This window comes from Lolium rigidum, chromosome 5 (assembly GCF_022539505.1).
Source record: "Lolium rigidum isolate FL_2022 chromosome 5, APGP_CSIRO_Lrig_0.1, whole genome shotgun sequence".
NCBI lineage: Eukaryota > Viridiplantae > Streptophyta > Magnoliopsida > Poales > Poaceae > Lolium > Lolium rigidum.
This window is the reverse complement of record NC_061512.1, coordinates 264973467-264991330: the sequence shown is the minus strand read 5'-3', so window position 1 is coordinate 264991330 and position 17864 is coordinate 264973467. Positions and strand designations below refer to the sequence as shown.

General features: G+C 49.4%; 1 protein-coding gene and 1 pseudogene across 1 annotated transcript; one reads left to right on the top strand and one right to left on the bottom strand.

Moving 5' to 3' along the window:
- The first annotated feature begins 2216 nt into the window (after nt 1-2216).
- Nucleotides 2217-4693, top strand: LOC124652694 (annotated as a pseudogene).
- An 11179-nt stretch (nt 4694-15872) lies between these two features.
- Nucleotides 15873-17627, bottom strand: LOC124655093 (ALA-interacting subunit 1-like). The gene is made up of 6 exons (XM_047194056.1): nt 17483-17627; nt 17261-17377; nt 17097-17167; nt 16684-17005; nt 16307-16596; nt 15873-16197 (listed from the first exon to the last, which is right to left on the bottom strand). The coding sequence occupies exons 1-6, from the start codon at nt 17600-17602 to the stop codon at nt 16152-16154; spliced, it is 966 nt and encodes a 321-aa protein (XP_047050012.1). The 5' UTR covers nt 17603-17627; the 3' UTR covers nt 15873-16151.
- Between the last annotated feature and the right edge of the window lie 237 nt (nt 17628-17864).

Here is a 17864-nt window from a genome sequence, read left to right as displayed (position 1 = left end):
TGCAATTATTGCCACAAAAATTGCAATCATTGCCACAACTAATTATTGTATGTGATGCCTCTCCAGTTTAAGTTATTGCATGTTCTTAATGACTTATTAGCTGCAATTTTAATACTCCCTCCATTCTAGTATAAAACTTGTCTTAGATTTATTAAAATTAAAATAATGTCGATATAAATCTAAATTTATACAAGTCAAAGATAAATTTCATGGTGACATTGACATGGAAAAAGGTTGACGCCTAGAGGGAATTTTGACACGGGCTAGCACATCGTACGTGCAAGAGTTCAATAATTGAGTCCACGGTCAATCGAACATGTAGCCAATTTTCCATATCTTTTTTTTAGGAACCAATTTTCAATATCTAATAGTGCATGCATCCAAGGACAACAGCTCGCATGCGTAGATAACCAAGGGGTGTTGACGAAGTTTATAGAGAAATGCAGGCATCCTGCAGCTGACTGCCTGCAGATGTGATGACTAGTCCACTACTAGCAAACAAAATGCAACGTGCACCTTGATCGGTTCTATGGTTAGCACTTGTGTCTTGATTAGTAGCCTCTTACTATGGGAATGGGATCCGGTGCCTTGCCATGAGCCAGAGTCACGGCGTGCCTCATCCCTATGCATCCACCGTTCAAACACATTCCACGGTCAGTAAAATGGGTTAAAGAATGAAAAATTGATCCATACAGTGGCGTCGGCGACCAAGCTCCACAACCAAACTCACGCGATTTTATTTTTCTTTTCTATAAGTTTTAGGGCATCTCCAGCTGGCGGTCCATCTGGTTCTCGCGCGTTTGAAACGGTCCACGCGGTCAGACTGACCAGCCGCACATGCTGGAGATGCTCTAAACGGAAATAGACTCTAGAGCTGCCCGCGTCGCCCGACGCATGCGCTCCTGCTTTGGACTGGACGGCTGTATGCCTTCATCAATGTCTGTGTTTCGACCCTTGCGCTGGCATCCAATGCCCTGACCTTTTTAATCAGGCCAACGTCGGCCATTTTCTTCCACAATCTCATTTTCTTCCATCCCCCACCACCACCACCATAGGCATTTCCGCAGCCATGGCTGGTGGCATAGGATCGAGGGGAGGGCATCTAGGACGTCCACCGGGCCCACACTAGCACCTACACTACTTTCTAGCTTACTCTCTCCCTACATGATGACCCACACCATCACCTACACTGGCTTTCACTCTAAATAAATGTCTGAACCCATCCACAATACAAGTAACTAGCTCCGACACCATGTGTTGTCGCTCAAGGTTTCCAAAAACCCCAGTGTTCCACCGCTTCCACAAAGCCCAACTGATGATCATTGTGTCGTAGGTCTTCTTCTCTTTTCCTTGGAATCTCTTCCCCGTCTTCAGCGACCATGACTCAAGAGCGTCATCTTGCTCCGGACATCAACCTGCAAACCTGCCATGGTGAAGCACATGTACCAAATCTCCCCATCATACACACATTGCAACACAATGTGCTCTATGGTATCGTCATTTTGCAACACAATGACATCTCGTCCCGCAACCCGTGGGGAACATGTATGTCCAATGTCCATAATTTGTGTTGCAGTGCTATTCTAAACATTGCTATTCCCTCTTTCTGATATTAATTCTCACATATCTATTACAAAGTTGTTCTATATCTACGACAACTAATATGAGTTGGATGAAGTACTATTTTCTATCGGGTTGGTCAAACCTTTTTTTTTACCTAGAAAAAAATTCACAGGTACATGAAGGGATAAAATATTATTAAAAAGTTGAGATCTTCTACTTTCTGAATATAGAATTTTGATGTTGTACAATTTATATTATGTTGGTTAAATTTATGATCAAACATGACCAATAGAACGGGAAAAGGGAGTAAGATATATAACCTCTTTTATCATTACAATACAATAAAATCATTCTCTTGTCTATAATATCTTCATTCTAAAACAAGTAAGCCTATCTCAGTTGATTAGTGAAGTAGATGCACAACTCAGCGACCCAAATTCAGGTTCTCGTAAACGCAGATTTGAGATCTTTTTTTAATAAAAAAAAAGCGTTATAGGGACTTCCTCTGCCGACTTAACCATGAGAAGGCCTAATAATTGCATCTAACGGTCAAACGAACGAGCAGCGTAATTTCCATATTAGAAGTCCATCCAACTACGACAGCCGCATGACGTCGCTACCTTGCTGCTCGTAGTATATATGCAAGACAAGTACGCACTAGGTGGGAATCGATCGATGGCATACACACATAAGACGATGACTCCGGTGGCCGCGCTGATGGCGTTGCTGTTGCAGCTCAGCTTCTTGGCCGCGGCGGCGGCTCAGGTCACCGGATCTACCGCGAGCTGCCCGAGCAGCTGCGGCAACGTGAGCGTGCCGTTCCCGTTTGGCATCGGCCCAGACCCAGATTGCTACTTGCTGGGCTTCAACCTCACCTGCGACCGGACGAGCGCACGAGAGCGGCTGCTCATCGGCGGTGCCGGCGCCACCCTCGAGGTCGTGAAGATCTCGCTTGCAACCTCCACGATACGAGTCATGGAGATGGCGGGCGCCGTGAACTTCACCAACTACTTCAGCACCTCCGACATCTGGTGGAGAGGCCTTGGAGCCGGCGCCCTCACAAGCCCGTTCGTGGTGTCGTCGACGCGGAACCGGCTCGTGGTCACGGGGTGCAACATGCAGGGCACGCTGCTCGGGGAGGACCTCAACCTCATCGTCGGCTGCTCCGCCTTCTGCGCCATCACCGACAATTTTGGCAGGTCCACCTCCCCAGAGGACGTCGCCGCGTGCGCCGGCAACGGCTGCTGCGAGACGCCCATCCCCATCGGCCGCCCCTCCTACGTCGTGCGGCTCACGCCGCTGGACCCGAACGCGGAGGGTACCTTTGACGTGCCCATCGCGGTACGCGTCGCCGAGACAGGCTGGTTTCAGGGCGCCTCCGCCGCGCTAATCAACACCTCCGCCGATGACTCGTCACGCCGGACGGCCTTCCCCTTGGTGCTGGAGTGGGCGGTGAATTCGGCGCCGCTCGTGTACATGGCGTGTGCCAGAGTAGTTTCAGCTCATGCATCAATGTCAGCGACAACTACCGCAGCGGCTACGTGTGCCGGTGCCATCACGGGTACCAGGGCAACCCGTACCTCGCTGACGGATGCCAGGAAATCAACGAGTGCGTCCCCCACATCAAAGATGGCTGCGTCAAATCATCTATAGGTGAGCATCACTGTTGGTACATATGCAAGATTGCACACCAGGGAGAGATAAATTGCATCGGTTCTTGCTCTGCCTTAAATAAGAGAATTTTCCCATAACCATGACACATTTTCAGGTTTGAGTGTCGGCATAGGAATTGGCAGTGGTACTGGGCTCCTACTCTTGGTCCTCGGTGCCATCTTCGTGATCCGGAAGCTGAAGCATCACAGGGCAAAAGTATTGAAACACAAATTCTTCAGGGAAAACAGGGGACACCAGCTGCAGCAACTGGTGTCGCAGAAGGCGGACATCGCCGAGAGGATGATCATCCCCTTGGTGGAGCTGGAGAAGGCCACCAACAACTTCGACAAGGCCCACGAGATCGCCGGCGGAGGCCACGGCATGGTGTACAAAGGGATCATGTCTGACCAGCACGTCGTGGCCATCAAGAAGTCCAAGGTCACGATCCGGAGGGAGATCGACGAGTTCATCAACGAGGTGGCAATCCTCTCGCAGATTAACCATGTGAACGTGGTGAAGCTCTTCGGGTGCTGCCTCGAGACGGAGGTGCCATTGCTGGTCTACGAGTTCATCTCCAATGGGACCCTTTACCATCATCTCCATGTCGAGCAACCTAACCCATCATTGCCATGGGTGGATCGGCTGAGAATTGCAACGGAGACCGCGAGAGCTCTCGCGTACCTTCACTTGGCCGTGTCATTCCCAATAGTCCACCGAGATGTCAAGTCTCAGAACATTCTCTTAGATGACACTCTCGTAGCCAAGGTGTCGGACTTTGGAGCTTCGAGGTGCATTCCGGTCGATCAAACAGGGGACCATACCGCAATCCAAGGGACATTTGGGTACCTAGACCCCATGTACTTCTACTCGGGGCAGCTCACCGAGCAGAGCGACGTTTATAGCTTCGGCGTTCGTCTCCTCATGGAGCTGCTCACAAGGAAGAAGCCATGCTCGTATCGATCGTCCGAAGAGAAAAGCCTTGTTGCATACTTCACTGCTTTGCTCGCAGAAGGCGATTTGGCTAGTGTGTTGGATCCCCAAGTGGAGGTGGAAGGGGGCAAGCGGGTTGAAGAAGTAGCTATATTGGCAGCAGCGTGCGTGCGGATGGAAGGAGCCCAGCGGCCGACCATGAGACAAGTGGAGATGAAGCTCGAGAGCCTTCGAGTGCCCCATGAAAGCATTGTAATGTGCGACATCGATGCACCAAATCATGCAGTGATCGAGATTACAGGTACGAAGGAGGAGACGAGCAGACAATATAGCTTGGAAGAAGAGTATTTGTTATCGTCGAGATACCCGCGGTAGTGAATGGCATGTGTGGCTTGCATCATGTATTTTTCTCTCTTTTTCTACGGAGATAGCGAGGCTTGTATTAACTAGTAAATCATACCCCCTCGTAGTGCCTGGCTAAATAGATTGCATCCAAAATTTTAATCAAAGTCAAAGTTTACAAATTTTGACCATGCATATTTATAGAAGTATGTACATGCCCATTGCTAAGTTAATATTAATATTATTAAAATGACAAGAGAATTTTATATATTCCTAGTTAAATTTTACAAAGATTGTCTTGTACGAAAAATATACAATGTGCATCGATTGACAAGTGTCTCATCAACATCTTAGAGGACTGGATCTTGAGAGACTAACCGAGTGATGCAATGCGGGCGGTTTTATTGGAAAAACAAGACAACAAGATCGATCTTGGGAGGGAAAGAGTTGAGGTGAAGAAACAAGGAAACAAGACTTCATGATCTTAACGGCCGACATGTCCAACATGGATCCGAAGGTGAAGACATGCCATACGATATATCGTTAACATATTTTGCAGAAAATAAGGATTGTGTGGCAGCGGCGGCGATTGAAGATCAAACACCAGTGGCAACAGAAGAGCCAACATCTTGCATTTGATTTCTATGTATGTATGTGAATAATTTGGCCCAACCTAGCGTGTAATTTTGGTGGCCAAGCCATTGAATTTAGATCTATTTCTATATTTGTTTGGTTTTGCATATTTTATTTTATTTTTAAAAAATTACTTGGCACAGATGCAAACATGACCCATATTTGGTCCGTATTTGTGTCTCCATAGACAACTCAGTCAGTTTGTATTTGATCGTTGGGCTAGGGTGCAGACTTATTTTTTAACCACGCAGATACAAACCTCGGTTGTTTTGTATCCTCGTTTTGTGTCCGCTTGCGTCTTGAGATGCTCTAAGAATTAATAGGGTGCATGAACATGAATGACGAGCTGATACTATTCTGGGTCGCTGAACATCAAGCCATGTTGACCAGGTTGGCCGACAAGCCAACACATGCATGCATCCACGCAGCTCACTGGCTGCAGGTGGCGACTAGTTTACATCTATTGGCAACATGTATCTTGGTTGGTCCTATTATTAGCATCTGTGTCTTGATCTGTCTTTTTTGACTAGGAGTGTTTTTTTTTTCAAGATGATCATCATATACTCCAGATTTGTCACATCTGCGGCATGGGAAATTTGTATGAGGATGAAAACTCTCTCCGTCCAAAATCAATTGACTCATCGAGATATATACAATTTTAATTATGTTTATGATTTTGGATTTTCAATATCCGAAAAACTTCAGTCATCGGCGAATATACGACATTTTGAATCCAGTAAAGAGTCAACGTATGCATGCACATTGTCACCGGATAGATCCGAGTTTGCTACTGTAATGAAGATTCCCTAGCAAGTTTCCTAAAACAAATATTTCCTAGCAAGTAGCAGAAGGAGCATGCATGCACCTTGTGCACATCTCAATCGATCTGCCGTTGCCGCGTCATTGTCCATGAGAAGGACTGCTGCCATAAACGAGTAGCTCCTCCTGCTCCAAGTTGTCGTCAAGGTCTAAGTCCTAGCTATCATAATAAATATGGGTGAAACGGATCGGATATAAATTTCATAATGGTTTTTTTGCATATTAGTTTTTCTATATAGATGTTTTTTAATAAGAATGTGGAGCATATGTTATTTAAACACAAAATAGATTTTCTTATTTCAAAAAGGGTATGAATAACAAAATAATACACCTATATCTTACAGTGAATCAATTGTATAATGCTATAATACTCAATTGTTTCGAGTTCAATCATAGAAAATTAAATTTGACAACTTTATTCGTATTTTTGGTTGAATAATAGGCATGTCGAGATAGAGTTACTAAAGTAGGCTAACATAATTTTGTTCGGTTACAGATATAACCATTTGCAATCCACATTTGGTTCAAAATCCCATACCACTTTTGCTTTTGTATTTGTCAAACAAATCCATATATCAGAATTCGGATATTAGACTAGTAGGAAAAATCCTACTAATGACGTACCCATAGCGGTCATGAGAGTTCTGGGGCCTGGGGCGAAACCAAAACTCAGGAAAACTTACACGAAAAAAAAGAAGAGATAAGGGAGGATGCCATTTGACAAGTGGGTCCCCCTAAAATTTACAGGATAACCCAGAACCAATGTATGTGTATCTCCTTTCACCGTTACCAGCCGCTACGTCAGTCTAACAAAGGGACCCACGCATCAATTTTGCGATTAAACGAACATTAGATGTGAAGCAGTGTTTTTTGTTACATATTAGCAGTGAAGTGGTGCCTTTTTGTTACACATGCTTGAAGTGTGGTGGTTTTTTTTTTGTAATTTTCTTGAATAAGAGAAGGTTATTTTCTCCATTGTATCATGTGTCTTTCTGTTGCGGTCAGAAACCCACCGGCGGGCAGCGACGGGCAACACCGTAGAGCCGGGAATCTCCCAGGACTGCGGCTGGCCCTGGTCCCTCCGAGCGACGGCCCGCAAAGCCTTCTGCGCACACGTCCGATGCTCGTCGCAAGGGCGTGCCACCTCGACCTATACCCGGTCGGGAAGGTGTTGGATGATGCCTCGCTTAGTTTCCTGCATGGCATACACGTAAACGTTAAATACGAGCCTCGATCGGCTCTCGAGTTGTCTCCGTGAATCGGCTCAAAGAGCCGATCCACCCATGATGCGTACGAGGTGTACGATCGGATGGTGGTCCCGCTTGATCAAGATAAAGCTGAAGCGACCTACTACGATTTGGGGTTTTCACCGCACAATCGGAACATCCTACTCGTGATTGGGCCTCGCGCTCGCGTACGGTGATCGTAAGCCGATCCTAGACAGGACCTAAAAACCAACACGAGGTTGATCCTCGGAACGTCCCGTCTAGGGCTAGCAAACGACACCCTACACGCCGCCGGATCCTCCAACCCTTTGTAAGGCCTAACAATGCAGATATTAAACTAATCCTTGAAGAACAAGGAGCAATCATAACGGATCGGATCTACTAAATAATGATCAAGCGGGTGCCGCCCTTACACCCGTGACAGGCGTAAGGGCGGCTAGATGCCTAAGGGTTGCACGACGATAGCATATGATACGAAGAACAATGCTAACCCTAAAAACACCTATGATAACTACGTTGCTCGCCATCAAAAAGGCTTCGATACGAGCAACGCATGGAAGACGAATAAACGTGATGCTGCCTAGATCGCAAGATGCGATCTAGGCAGCATGGTGTTTACCCGGAAGAAACCCTCGAGACGGGGAGTTGGCGATGCGCCGAGATTGGTTTGTGTTGAACGTTGGTTGTTGTTTATTCCATAAACCCTAGATACATATTTATAGTCCGGGGGACTTTCTAATTCAGGCGTGCACCTAACCGTGCACGGGTAAAACTCTAACTTCTAAATTAAGACACGATCTACTATAATACAGATACACGGGCAATCTAGCCCAACTTCTTCGTGTCAGGCCGCTTCAGAGATCCCCCACGCGTATATCCTTCAAGCCCATCTCACTTACGGCCCATCTCCTGATTTGGCCAAAATCTGGTGATAACACATGCCCCCCTGGTTTTGGTAATGATAATTTCAAAACCACTCTGTTTTTCCTCCGAGGGGTCATGTCGTGGCAGAGCAGAACCGTCGCAGTATTTTTCATCATGACGACTTGCCTTCCCAACTTCTCTGCACGACTTGACAGTTTTTTGGCACCACTTCTTCGAAAACTGTTCGAACATTAAACTCCATCTTCTTTATTTAACCGCATCGAACAGTTCTCCTCCTCATCCTCTCTGCATTAGCACTCCAAAAGCCCTCCTGCGCCACCATGTCTTCTTCTTCCTCTGCCTCATCGGGACTTTCCATCGAGTCCTCTTCCTCCCACGAGCCGACGCCAGAACGGGACCCACAGGAGGTCCACGCGGCCAACATCCGCCGCGCCATAGAAGCCGGGGAGGAGCCCGGCCATGACTTCTCCGTCTGGTCCGAGGACGACAAGTCCTCGACGGACGGGGAGAGCGACCTCCGCTTCCTCGCCGACGGGGAATCGGAGGAGGAGAGCGATGAAGATCGCTTCTCCTGGGACGACTTCACTTCCTCCGAGGAGGTGAAGGAGGAGGAAGAGGAGGAGGACGACGACAGCTCCTCCGACGAGCCGCCGGCCAAGCGCCACTGCCCCTGGCCGGGGAATCTCAGTGATTTCGACAGCGACGATGACGACGACGACGAGGAGGATGAGGACAACGAAGGCCCTGTCGGCGGCCACTACAGCAGCGACGACGAGCCCGCCGGGAGTAGCGCCGACAGCGGCGACGATGGTGACGACGAGGGCAGCGACGGCCCGTAGATAGGACCCTTAGCATAGGATCAGCAGTAGTAGACGGGGCAATGTATCCCCTTAATACTTCCTTTTGAGAGCAACCAGCTCTTCTATGTAAGAAATCTCGTTTATCAATGAAGAAATTCCCCAATTTGATTTTGCCGATTTCCTTTATGCCAATTTAGCCGATTTCCCCTTATACTGATTCTGCCGATCATCACCTAGCTAATGCTCAATGAGCCGATGGCAACGCATCGGTTTCTCATAATCCGTCCTTCATCTCTTCGACCACGGGGTGATCGCGAACTTGGTCATGTCTAATAAGCCGATGCTAACGCATCAGTCCTTCATTCCTCCAACTAATGCCCTTGAGTTCTGGTGGATAATGTGGAAGACCAACGCCTTTAAGAGAGCCCCAGAACCGCTGCTGAAACGACTTGACGCTGAAGCCGATACCTCTGGATTTTCAGATATTCAGTGATATTCTTCAAACCTGCCCAATTCCCTTGAAGAAGATTATGATGGAGGGCCAGCCGATGAAATCTCAATCGGCTTCTTAAGAACAGAATATCTACGCAGTCAGTTGCCCCCCGAGCCTCAATCAAGGCGAGAACAGCCAAGTGAGCCAACCAAATGTGCCACCATCGGCTTCCAAGTCATAATGCGAGCCAGCCCGATTCCAACAAAATCGGCTCCCCGAAGCGAAGAACCTTCAGGGTGAGCTGCCCCCCAGCTCTTCCGGTCCACTTCTTGTGCCTTGCTGATCAGATCGGCTCCTTTCCTCTGGCGGATTGATGCAACCCATCCTTAACCTGATCTGCACGTCCATGCTGTTCTTGGTATTGGTCAGGGTTGTGATCCCTCAAACCTGCCCCAGCTTCTTCCAATAGAGCCTCTCCATGTAACTCGATACCTGCTCCATTGGGCTTCTGCTTATAACAGTTGTACCTCTTGAGTCGATGGCCATGCATCGGCTTTCTATCGCGCCCCCACACTTTTTCATTTTTTTACGGCCGATTTATGTATCGGCCCCCACACTTCAATACCCATCATCAAAGAATATCTTGGGCTGCTGGGCATTTGAAAGATACTTCCACTTCTTATCCTCGTGTTTTATCCACCTAGGTGCCCCCGAGCCGATTCTTTCAAGTAATTGAGGGTATCGGCTCTTCAGGTATTCCCTGTTGGAACAAATGCTGAACCCAGGCAGAATGCATGGTGAGGATAATTTTGGCCGATTTCTGGAATCGGCCTCCATGTTGCTTGCTCGATGAAGGTTTTTGCAATGTTCCTCCATAGATCCTTGGGGCCGATCACCTGGATCGGCATCGCCATGTTTACCCACAGATGCTGCTCTTGTTACACGGTCAAGCCGGTGGATAAAACCAGCCTAACCCCGTCCTTTGTCACGTCGATGCTTTCTCGTGGCTTCTCAAAGATGACCGGCCGTGGGCCGCAGTCAAGTTGTGCCACAGGTGCTTCATCTAATCCTGAAGCACTAAACTCCGTTGGAAGGATGAACACCATGTTTGCGCCAGCCGATGTCTCATCATCGGCTTTCTTTTGCCTGGGGCGCCACTCTTTTCTTTGTGGCCGACCTTCTTCGTCCAGGGTTCGCTGAATTTTGGCGGCCAGATCAGGCCGCGCCTTCCTCAACGTGTGCAGGTATAACCTTTCAGCTTCCTCCAACCCACGTAGACGCTGAACCCTTCGTTTTTGGGAACGGCCGAGCCCATCAGGGCACCACCTTGGCCGATGATACCTGTCTTCTTCTTCATCATCGTCCTCTAGTTCCTCGAGATCTTCCACCCGAGCGGACTCAGCATGCTTGTTCCGAGGCGGGAGAGGCCCTAGACGCTTGAACACGGACACGTTAGCTGCATCCTTCTTCTTTTGTTTGCATTCGGGCAGGTTGCCGATTGTTGGCAATCGGCTCATTCCTGAATCCCAGCAGTGTCTGAAGAAGGGGCAGTCCCGAGTGCCTATCCACGTCGTCTTGCTCCCTCGACTTTTCCTTGGCGTGGCGCTCATATCGCTCCTCGTCGCGATCATGCCGACGACGTCTCCCGTCGTCCCTAGCCGGACGATCCTTTTCATCATCGTCGTTGTATCGCCGGCGTTGGTCGTATTGACCCACATACTTGTTGAGGAGGTGATCGAGAGAGGTCGCCGATATCTTATGTTCCTTACTTCTCCCTCTGTGATGTAGCGCTTGCCGTCGTGGCGGAGCCGATCGCGTGGAGCGGCTTCCTCTCGTGTCTTTGCTATGAGAGCAGCCGCCCTCATCTCCGTCCTTACCAGGATGGTGCCCAGTGTCCTACCATGTTGATATTGCACGAGAAATCTGGGCCGGCACCCTCCATGGTAAGTGCACTCCACCGTGTTAACGGCGGGGAAGGGGTGTGTGTCGACCTTCATGGCGTACTGGTTGAAAATTAGCCGCCCTTGTTCTATCGCCATTTGGACCCGCTGACGCCACACCCTGCAGTCGTTAGTGGCGTGGGTGAACGTGTTATGCCACTTGCAGTATGGCTTTCCGTTCAGCTCCTCCACCGTGGGGATCTTGTGGCCTTCGGGTACCTTTAGCTGCTTCTCCTTGAGTAAGAGGTCGAAAATCTGCTCAGCTTTGGTCACGTCGAAGTCGAACCCTTTGGGAGGGCCTTGTGGCTTAACCCACTTACAGGACACGGGGCTTGCCGCCCGAGTCCATTCAGCCACTACTACCTCTTGATCTCCCGCAGCACCTTCATCCTCGTCTGCCTCAACCAGGACCACCGCACGCTTGAATTTGTCCCGGTAAACATCCGGGTGGCGCTGCTCATATGTTGACAGCTTCGCACCATGTGTGCCAATGAAGGGTAGTCTGCTTGGGAGGCCACGTCCTTGATCGATGATGAGAGACCCACCACCGCCAACTCGATCGCTTCTTTTTCACTTACATGAACCGAATAGCATCGGTTCCTAACGGTCCCGAAGCGCTGGATGTATTCTCGACACCGTTTCCCGCGCTCTCGTCGTACTTGTGCTAGATCGGCAATACCAGCCTCTGAAGCCTCTCGAGTGATACCGTATGTGGAACCGCTCTTCCAACTCGCTTCCAAGTCCGGATTGAGTTCGGTGGCAGCGATGTGTACCACCCGAAAGCCGATCCCGTGAGGGACCGTGCGAAGAACCTCACACGCAGCTCGTCCGATGCCGAGATCGTGCCTAGCCAGTGCCAAATATCGGCTCACATGCTCGATGGAGCCGGAACCATCCGATCCACTAAACTTTGTGAAGTCGTGGAGCCGATATTTGGGTGGTAGCGGGATCAATTCGTACTCGTTGGGGTACGGCTTGGTATAGCCGATTGTCCTCCTTTTCGGCATCATGCCGAACCGGTCTTTCGAGATTGTACAAATCTGATCCGCGGTGATGGCCGCAGGCGTCGAACTCGAAGATTCGCCGGGGTGGCATACTTAGCCAGCCCATGCTTGCTTTTCCAGCTCTGAGCCAACCTGCAGGAGCTGAGCTCCGGAGGTTTGTCGGAGTGGCGTACTTAGCTAGCCACGTCTCGCTTCTCAAGATTTGTTGCCGACGCTCCTCCCGCCGTTCCGTAAGTCCCCGCCGTCGCAGCCTCGGTTCGAGAGTGCCCGGCTAGCTGCAGCCTGGCACGTATGCGCACGTGTATCCGTGCGGGATCTCCTTGGGCGCCTCATGTAGGAATTGGTAGTCACTAGGGTCACCACCAATCTTGTAGACGACGTATGCCGATGAGTTCGGCACTTCGGTGCCGCCAACGCGAACGGCAGCGGTGGACGGGATCGGAGTGGCATCTCTCCTTGGTAAGTCCCCGCAGCTGGTCCCGACGGAGAATACCGATGGCTCATGATTTCCTGGATCACGCGCAGAGCGACACGCTCCAAAGTGTTCACTGTGCTCTCGTAGTGGCGGTGCAGCGAATGAGCCACCATGAAGTTGATCTCCCGACGCAGCCGACCCGGTGCGTTCTTCCGACGGGGAGGACAGGTCCACTCCATCGAGCGCGCTTCAGGTGAGAACCCTTTCCACCCGATGCCATGGGAGCGGGTTCTGTGAAAAGAGCCGATGAGGTCGGCTTCGAGGACCGCCTTGATCTCGTCATGCTTCTTCTTGAGCTCCTCGCCGGATCCTCGTACTTGACCGGAGTGCCTTCCGCCATCTCGGATGTAGATGGCGATGCGGTGGATGTCGAAGATGGTCCCACCGAGTGTGCCAGAATGTGTTGCGGTCAGAAACCCACCGGCGGGCAGCGACGGGCAACACCGTAGAGCCGGGAATCTCCCAGGACTGCGGGCTGGCCCCGGGTCCCTCCGAGCGACGGCCCGCAAAGCCTTCGCGCACACGTCCGATGCCGTCGCAAGGGCGTGCCACCCGACCTATACCTGGTCGGGAAGGTGTTGGATGATGCCTCGCTTAGTTTCCTCGCATGGCATACACGTAAACGTTAAATACGAGCCTCGATCGGCTCTCAAAGTTGTCCCGTGAATCGGCTCAAAGAGCCGATCCACCCATGATGCGTACGAGGTGTACGATCAGATGGTGGTCCTGCTTGATCAAGATAAAGCTGAAGCGACCTACTACGATTTGGGGTTTTCACCGCACAATCGGAACATCCTACTCGTGATTGGGCCTCGCGCTCGCGTACGGTGATCGTAAGCCGATCCTAGACAGGGCTGATACGTCTCCGACGTATCGATAATTTCTTATGTTCTATGCCATATTATTGATGATACCTACATGTTTTATGCACACTTTATGTCATATTCGTGCATTTTCTGGAACTAACCTATTAACAAGATGCCGAAGTACCGCTTGCTGTTTCTGCTGTTTTTGGTTTCAGAAATCCTAGTAACGAAATATTCTCGAATTGGACGAAACGAAGACCCAGGGGCCTATTTCGCCACGAACCTTCCGGAAGACCGAAGAGCATACGAAGTGGGGCCACGAGGTGGCCAAACCACATGGCGGCGCGGCCAAGGGGGGCCCGCGCCGCCCTGTGGTGTGGGCCCTCGTCAACCCCCGACTCGCCCTTCCGCCTACTTAAAGCCTCCGTCGCGAAACCCCCGAGGCGAAAACCACGATACGGAAAACCTTACCGAGACGCCGCCGCCGCCAATCCCATCTCGGGGATTCCGGAGATCTCCTCCGGCACTCCTGCCGGAGAGGGGATTCATCTCCCTGAGGACTCTACGCCGCCATGGTCTCCTCCGGAGTGATGAGTGAGTAGTTCACCCTGGACTATGGGTCCATAGCAGTAGCTAGATGGTTGTCTTCTCCTCATTGTGCTTCATTGTTGGATCTTGTGAGCTGCCTAACATGATCAAGATCATCTATCTCGTAATACTCTATGTTGTGTTTGTCGGGATCCGATGGATAGAGAATACCATGTTATGTTAATTATCAAGTTATTACATATGTGTTGTTTATGATCTTGCATGCTCTCCGTTATTAGTAGAGGCTCTGGCCAAGTTTTTGCTCTTAACTCCAAGAGGGAGTATTTATGCTCGATAGTGGGTTCATGCCTGCATTGACACCTGGCACAGTGACAGAAAGTTCTAAGGTTGTGTTGTGCTGTTGCCACTAGGGATAAAACATTGGCGCTATGTCCGAGGATGTAGTTGTTGATTACATTACGCACCATACTTAATGCAATTGTCTGTTGCTTTGCAACTTAATACCGGAAGGGGTTCGGACGATAACCTCGAAGGTGGACTTTTTAGGCATAGATGCAGCTGGATGGCGGTCTATGTACTTTGTCGTAATGCCCAATTAAATCTCACTGTACTTATCATGACATGTATGTGCATTGTTATGCCCTCTCTATTTGTCAATTGCCCGACCGTAATTTGTTCACCCAACATGCTTTTATCTTATGGGAGAGACACCTCTAGTGAACCTGTGGACCCCGGTCCATTCTTTAATACTGAAATACAAATCTGCTGCAATACTTGTTTTTACCGTTTTCTCTCGCAAACAAACATCTTCCACACAATTCGGTTAATCCTTTGTTACAGACAAGCCTGGTGAGATTGACAACCTCACTGTTTCGTTGGGGCAAAGTACTTTGGTTGTGTTGTGCAGGTTCCACGTTGGCGCCGGAATCTCCGGTGTTGCGCCGCACTACATCCCGCCGCCATCAACCTTCAACGTGCTTCTTGGCTCCTCCTGGTTCGATAAACCTTGGTTTCTTTCTGAGGGAAAACTTGCTGCTGTGCGCATCATACCTTCCTCTTGGGGTTGCCCAACGAACGTGTGAAATACACGCCATCAAGGGCCTAAAAACCAACACGAGGTTGATCCTCGGAACGTCCTGTCTAGGGCTAGCAAACGACACCCTACACGCCGCTGGATCCTCCAACCCTTTGTAAGGCCTAACAATGCAGATATTAAACTAATCCTTGAAGAACAAGGAGCAATCATAACGGATCGGATCTACTAAATAATGATCAAGCGGTGCCGCCCTTACACCCGTGACAGGCGTAAGGGCGGCTAGATGCCTAAGGGTTGCACGACGATAGCATATGATACGAAGACCAATGCTAACCCTAAAAACACCTATGATAACTACGTTGCTCGCCATCAAAAAGGCTTCAGTACGAGCAACGCATGGAAGACGAATAAACGTGTGCTACCTAGATCGCAAGATGCGATCTAGGCAGCATGGTGTTTACCCGAGACGGGGGAGTTGGCGATGCGCCGAGATTGGTTTGTGTTGAACGTTGGTTGTTGTTTATTCCATAAACCCTAGATACATATTTATAGTCCGGGGGACTTTCTAATTCAGGCGTGCACCTAACCGTGCACGGGTAAAACTCTAACTTCTAAATTAAGACACGATCTACTATAATACAGATACACGGGCAATCTAGCCCAACTTCTTCGTGTCAGGCCGCTTCAGAGATCCTCCACGTGTATATCCTTCAAGCCCATCTCACTTACGGCCCATCTCCTGATTTGGCTAAAATCTGGTGATAACACTTTCCTTATCAATCCAATTTACTGAAATTAATTAATTTACATTAATTGCTAAAGGTAATAATAAGAGATAGTAATACATTGTATCACCTATATTTAATGTCTTTTTCTAAATAAACTGGTCTGCTAAGGCGCTTTCTCTCACAGTGTACATGCCACACTCTGGGTTTTACCTTCAGATCCGTGCACTGTACTTTACATCTAACTAACTCACAAGCTTATCTGCCATAACTACGTTCACCAATCCTCCATCAATTGGTGAAAAATGAAGGACAACTTGGGCAATAACCGATCATCGGCCGATGTGGCTACCGCGTAGCAGAAGATGCTCCTCCCTCCTGCGCAAGATCCGGCGAAGAATTCGAGGTTATCACTTATCTTACATGAATCAGTTAGGACCGGCGTTCGCCGGGCAAGAGATAGAAGAAGATGGAGCGGACGACTCACATGGGGAAGACGAGGCAGAGCAGCGTGAGCAGCAGCGCGAGCGCGAAGCATGCCACGCCGGTGACGACGTAGGCGCGGCCGAGGAAGGCGTTCCGCCCTCCGAGCAGCCCCGCGGTGGAAAGCACAACCGCCTTCTTCCCCGCGAAGCTGTACGAGTTGTAGTTGTTCTGCACCGCCACGGCGAGGAGCTCGCCGGCGCCGAGGTCCGCCTCCACCCTCCCGTACAGCTTCCTGAACCTCGGCAACGCCGCCGTGCGCATCCACACCATCAGATCCTCCTGCTCGCTCAGCTGCAGCCCACCAAGCATCATCGTTGGGACTTGAGAGGAAGAAGATGAAAGTTTTAAAAAACTCCTGAAATCTGCAGAGGAACTTACGGGTTTTGTCGGATCGAGCTGCCCGCCGCCGACGAGGCTGCTGTTCTGAAAGTTCTTGGGGAAGACATGGCTGCCAAACACGTGGCCCCTGTCGCTCCGCCACGAGATCCCGCTCTTAATCACTGTCAGCGCCTCGGCGTGGCCGCCGCGACGGCGGCGACGTGCGAAGCTGTATGTGTCGTTGAAGAGGCTCCACGCCACGAGCCCGCAGGGGATGATGGGGCTGCCATTGGCGGCATACGCTTCGGGCTTGCACAACTCTATATTGGCAGCTGCCTGCTTGGGGTCTCTCAGCTGCATGTCGCTGCGGCTCGTAGTGTACCTGAGTTTGTCCCAGATTTTCATTCGTCAGAAATCCAAATTCAGTTGTTATTTGAATTTGTCTATGAGGTCAGTGAATGTATTTGTCGTACCTTCTGTGGTTTTGGTAGAACTTGTCAAGTTGGTAATATATGAAGATTGGCCTCTTCATATCCCTGGGGACCTGCAATTAAATGAATAAGATGTTACGGAAACATTAAGTGGTTTACACTTCGTTTTGACGATACATAGGGGAACTGTTTCTTCTTTTAATTACCTTGAGAATAATTGCGCAGGTCTTATCTATTGACGCATTTTGGATGTAGGCTACTTTATTGTGAATCATGTTCCCTGGTACACATTTGGTGTCATATCGGTAAACCACCTCGACGACCTGCTCCAAAGCGAGATATTATTCTAAAGTTTGGCGAAGCTAAAGGTTTTAACTGAAGTACAGATTTGCATAGAGAATAGCACAAAGCACAATGAAAGAATATACCTTGTTTGAAGCTGCAATGCAAGCAAGGCCAATTGGAATGAAAACTAAGCCCACAAATACAAGCACAGGAATGACCTGATTTTCCAAAGTTAATTCAAAACGCTTGAATTTGCGAAACATAAAGCGTGACGTTAAAAGTTTGAAACAATGAGGTAAGGTGAAATAACTGGGCTCACCATATGGGGTGACAGTATAGGCTTGCATGCTGGAAGTTGTTGCTGAGTAAATGCATGATCTTCGGAGTCAATAGAATTATTGTGGATTAGTGCTTATCAAAAATTCAACCGAGAAAATATCTATCATGAAGTTCCAATCAAGTACTAGAATATAAATTCCAGATAGTAAATAAATACTCCCTCCGTTCCTTTTTAATTGACTCGGA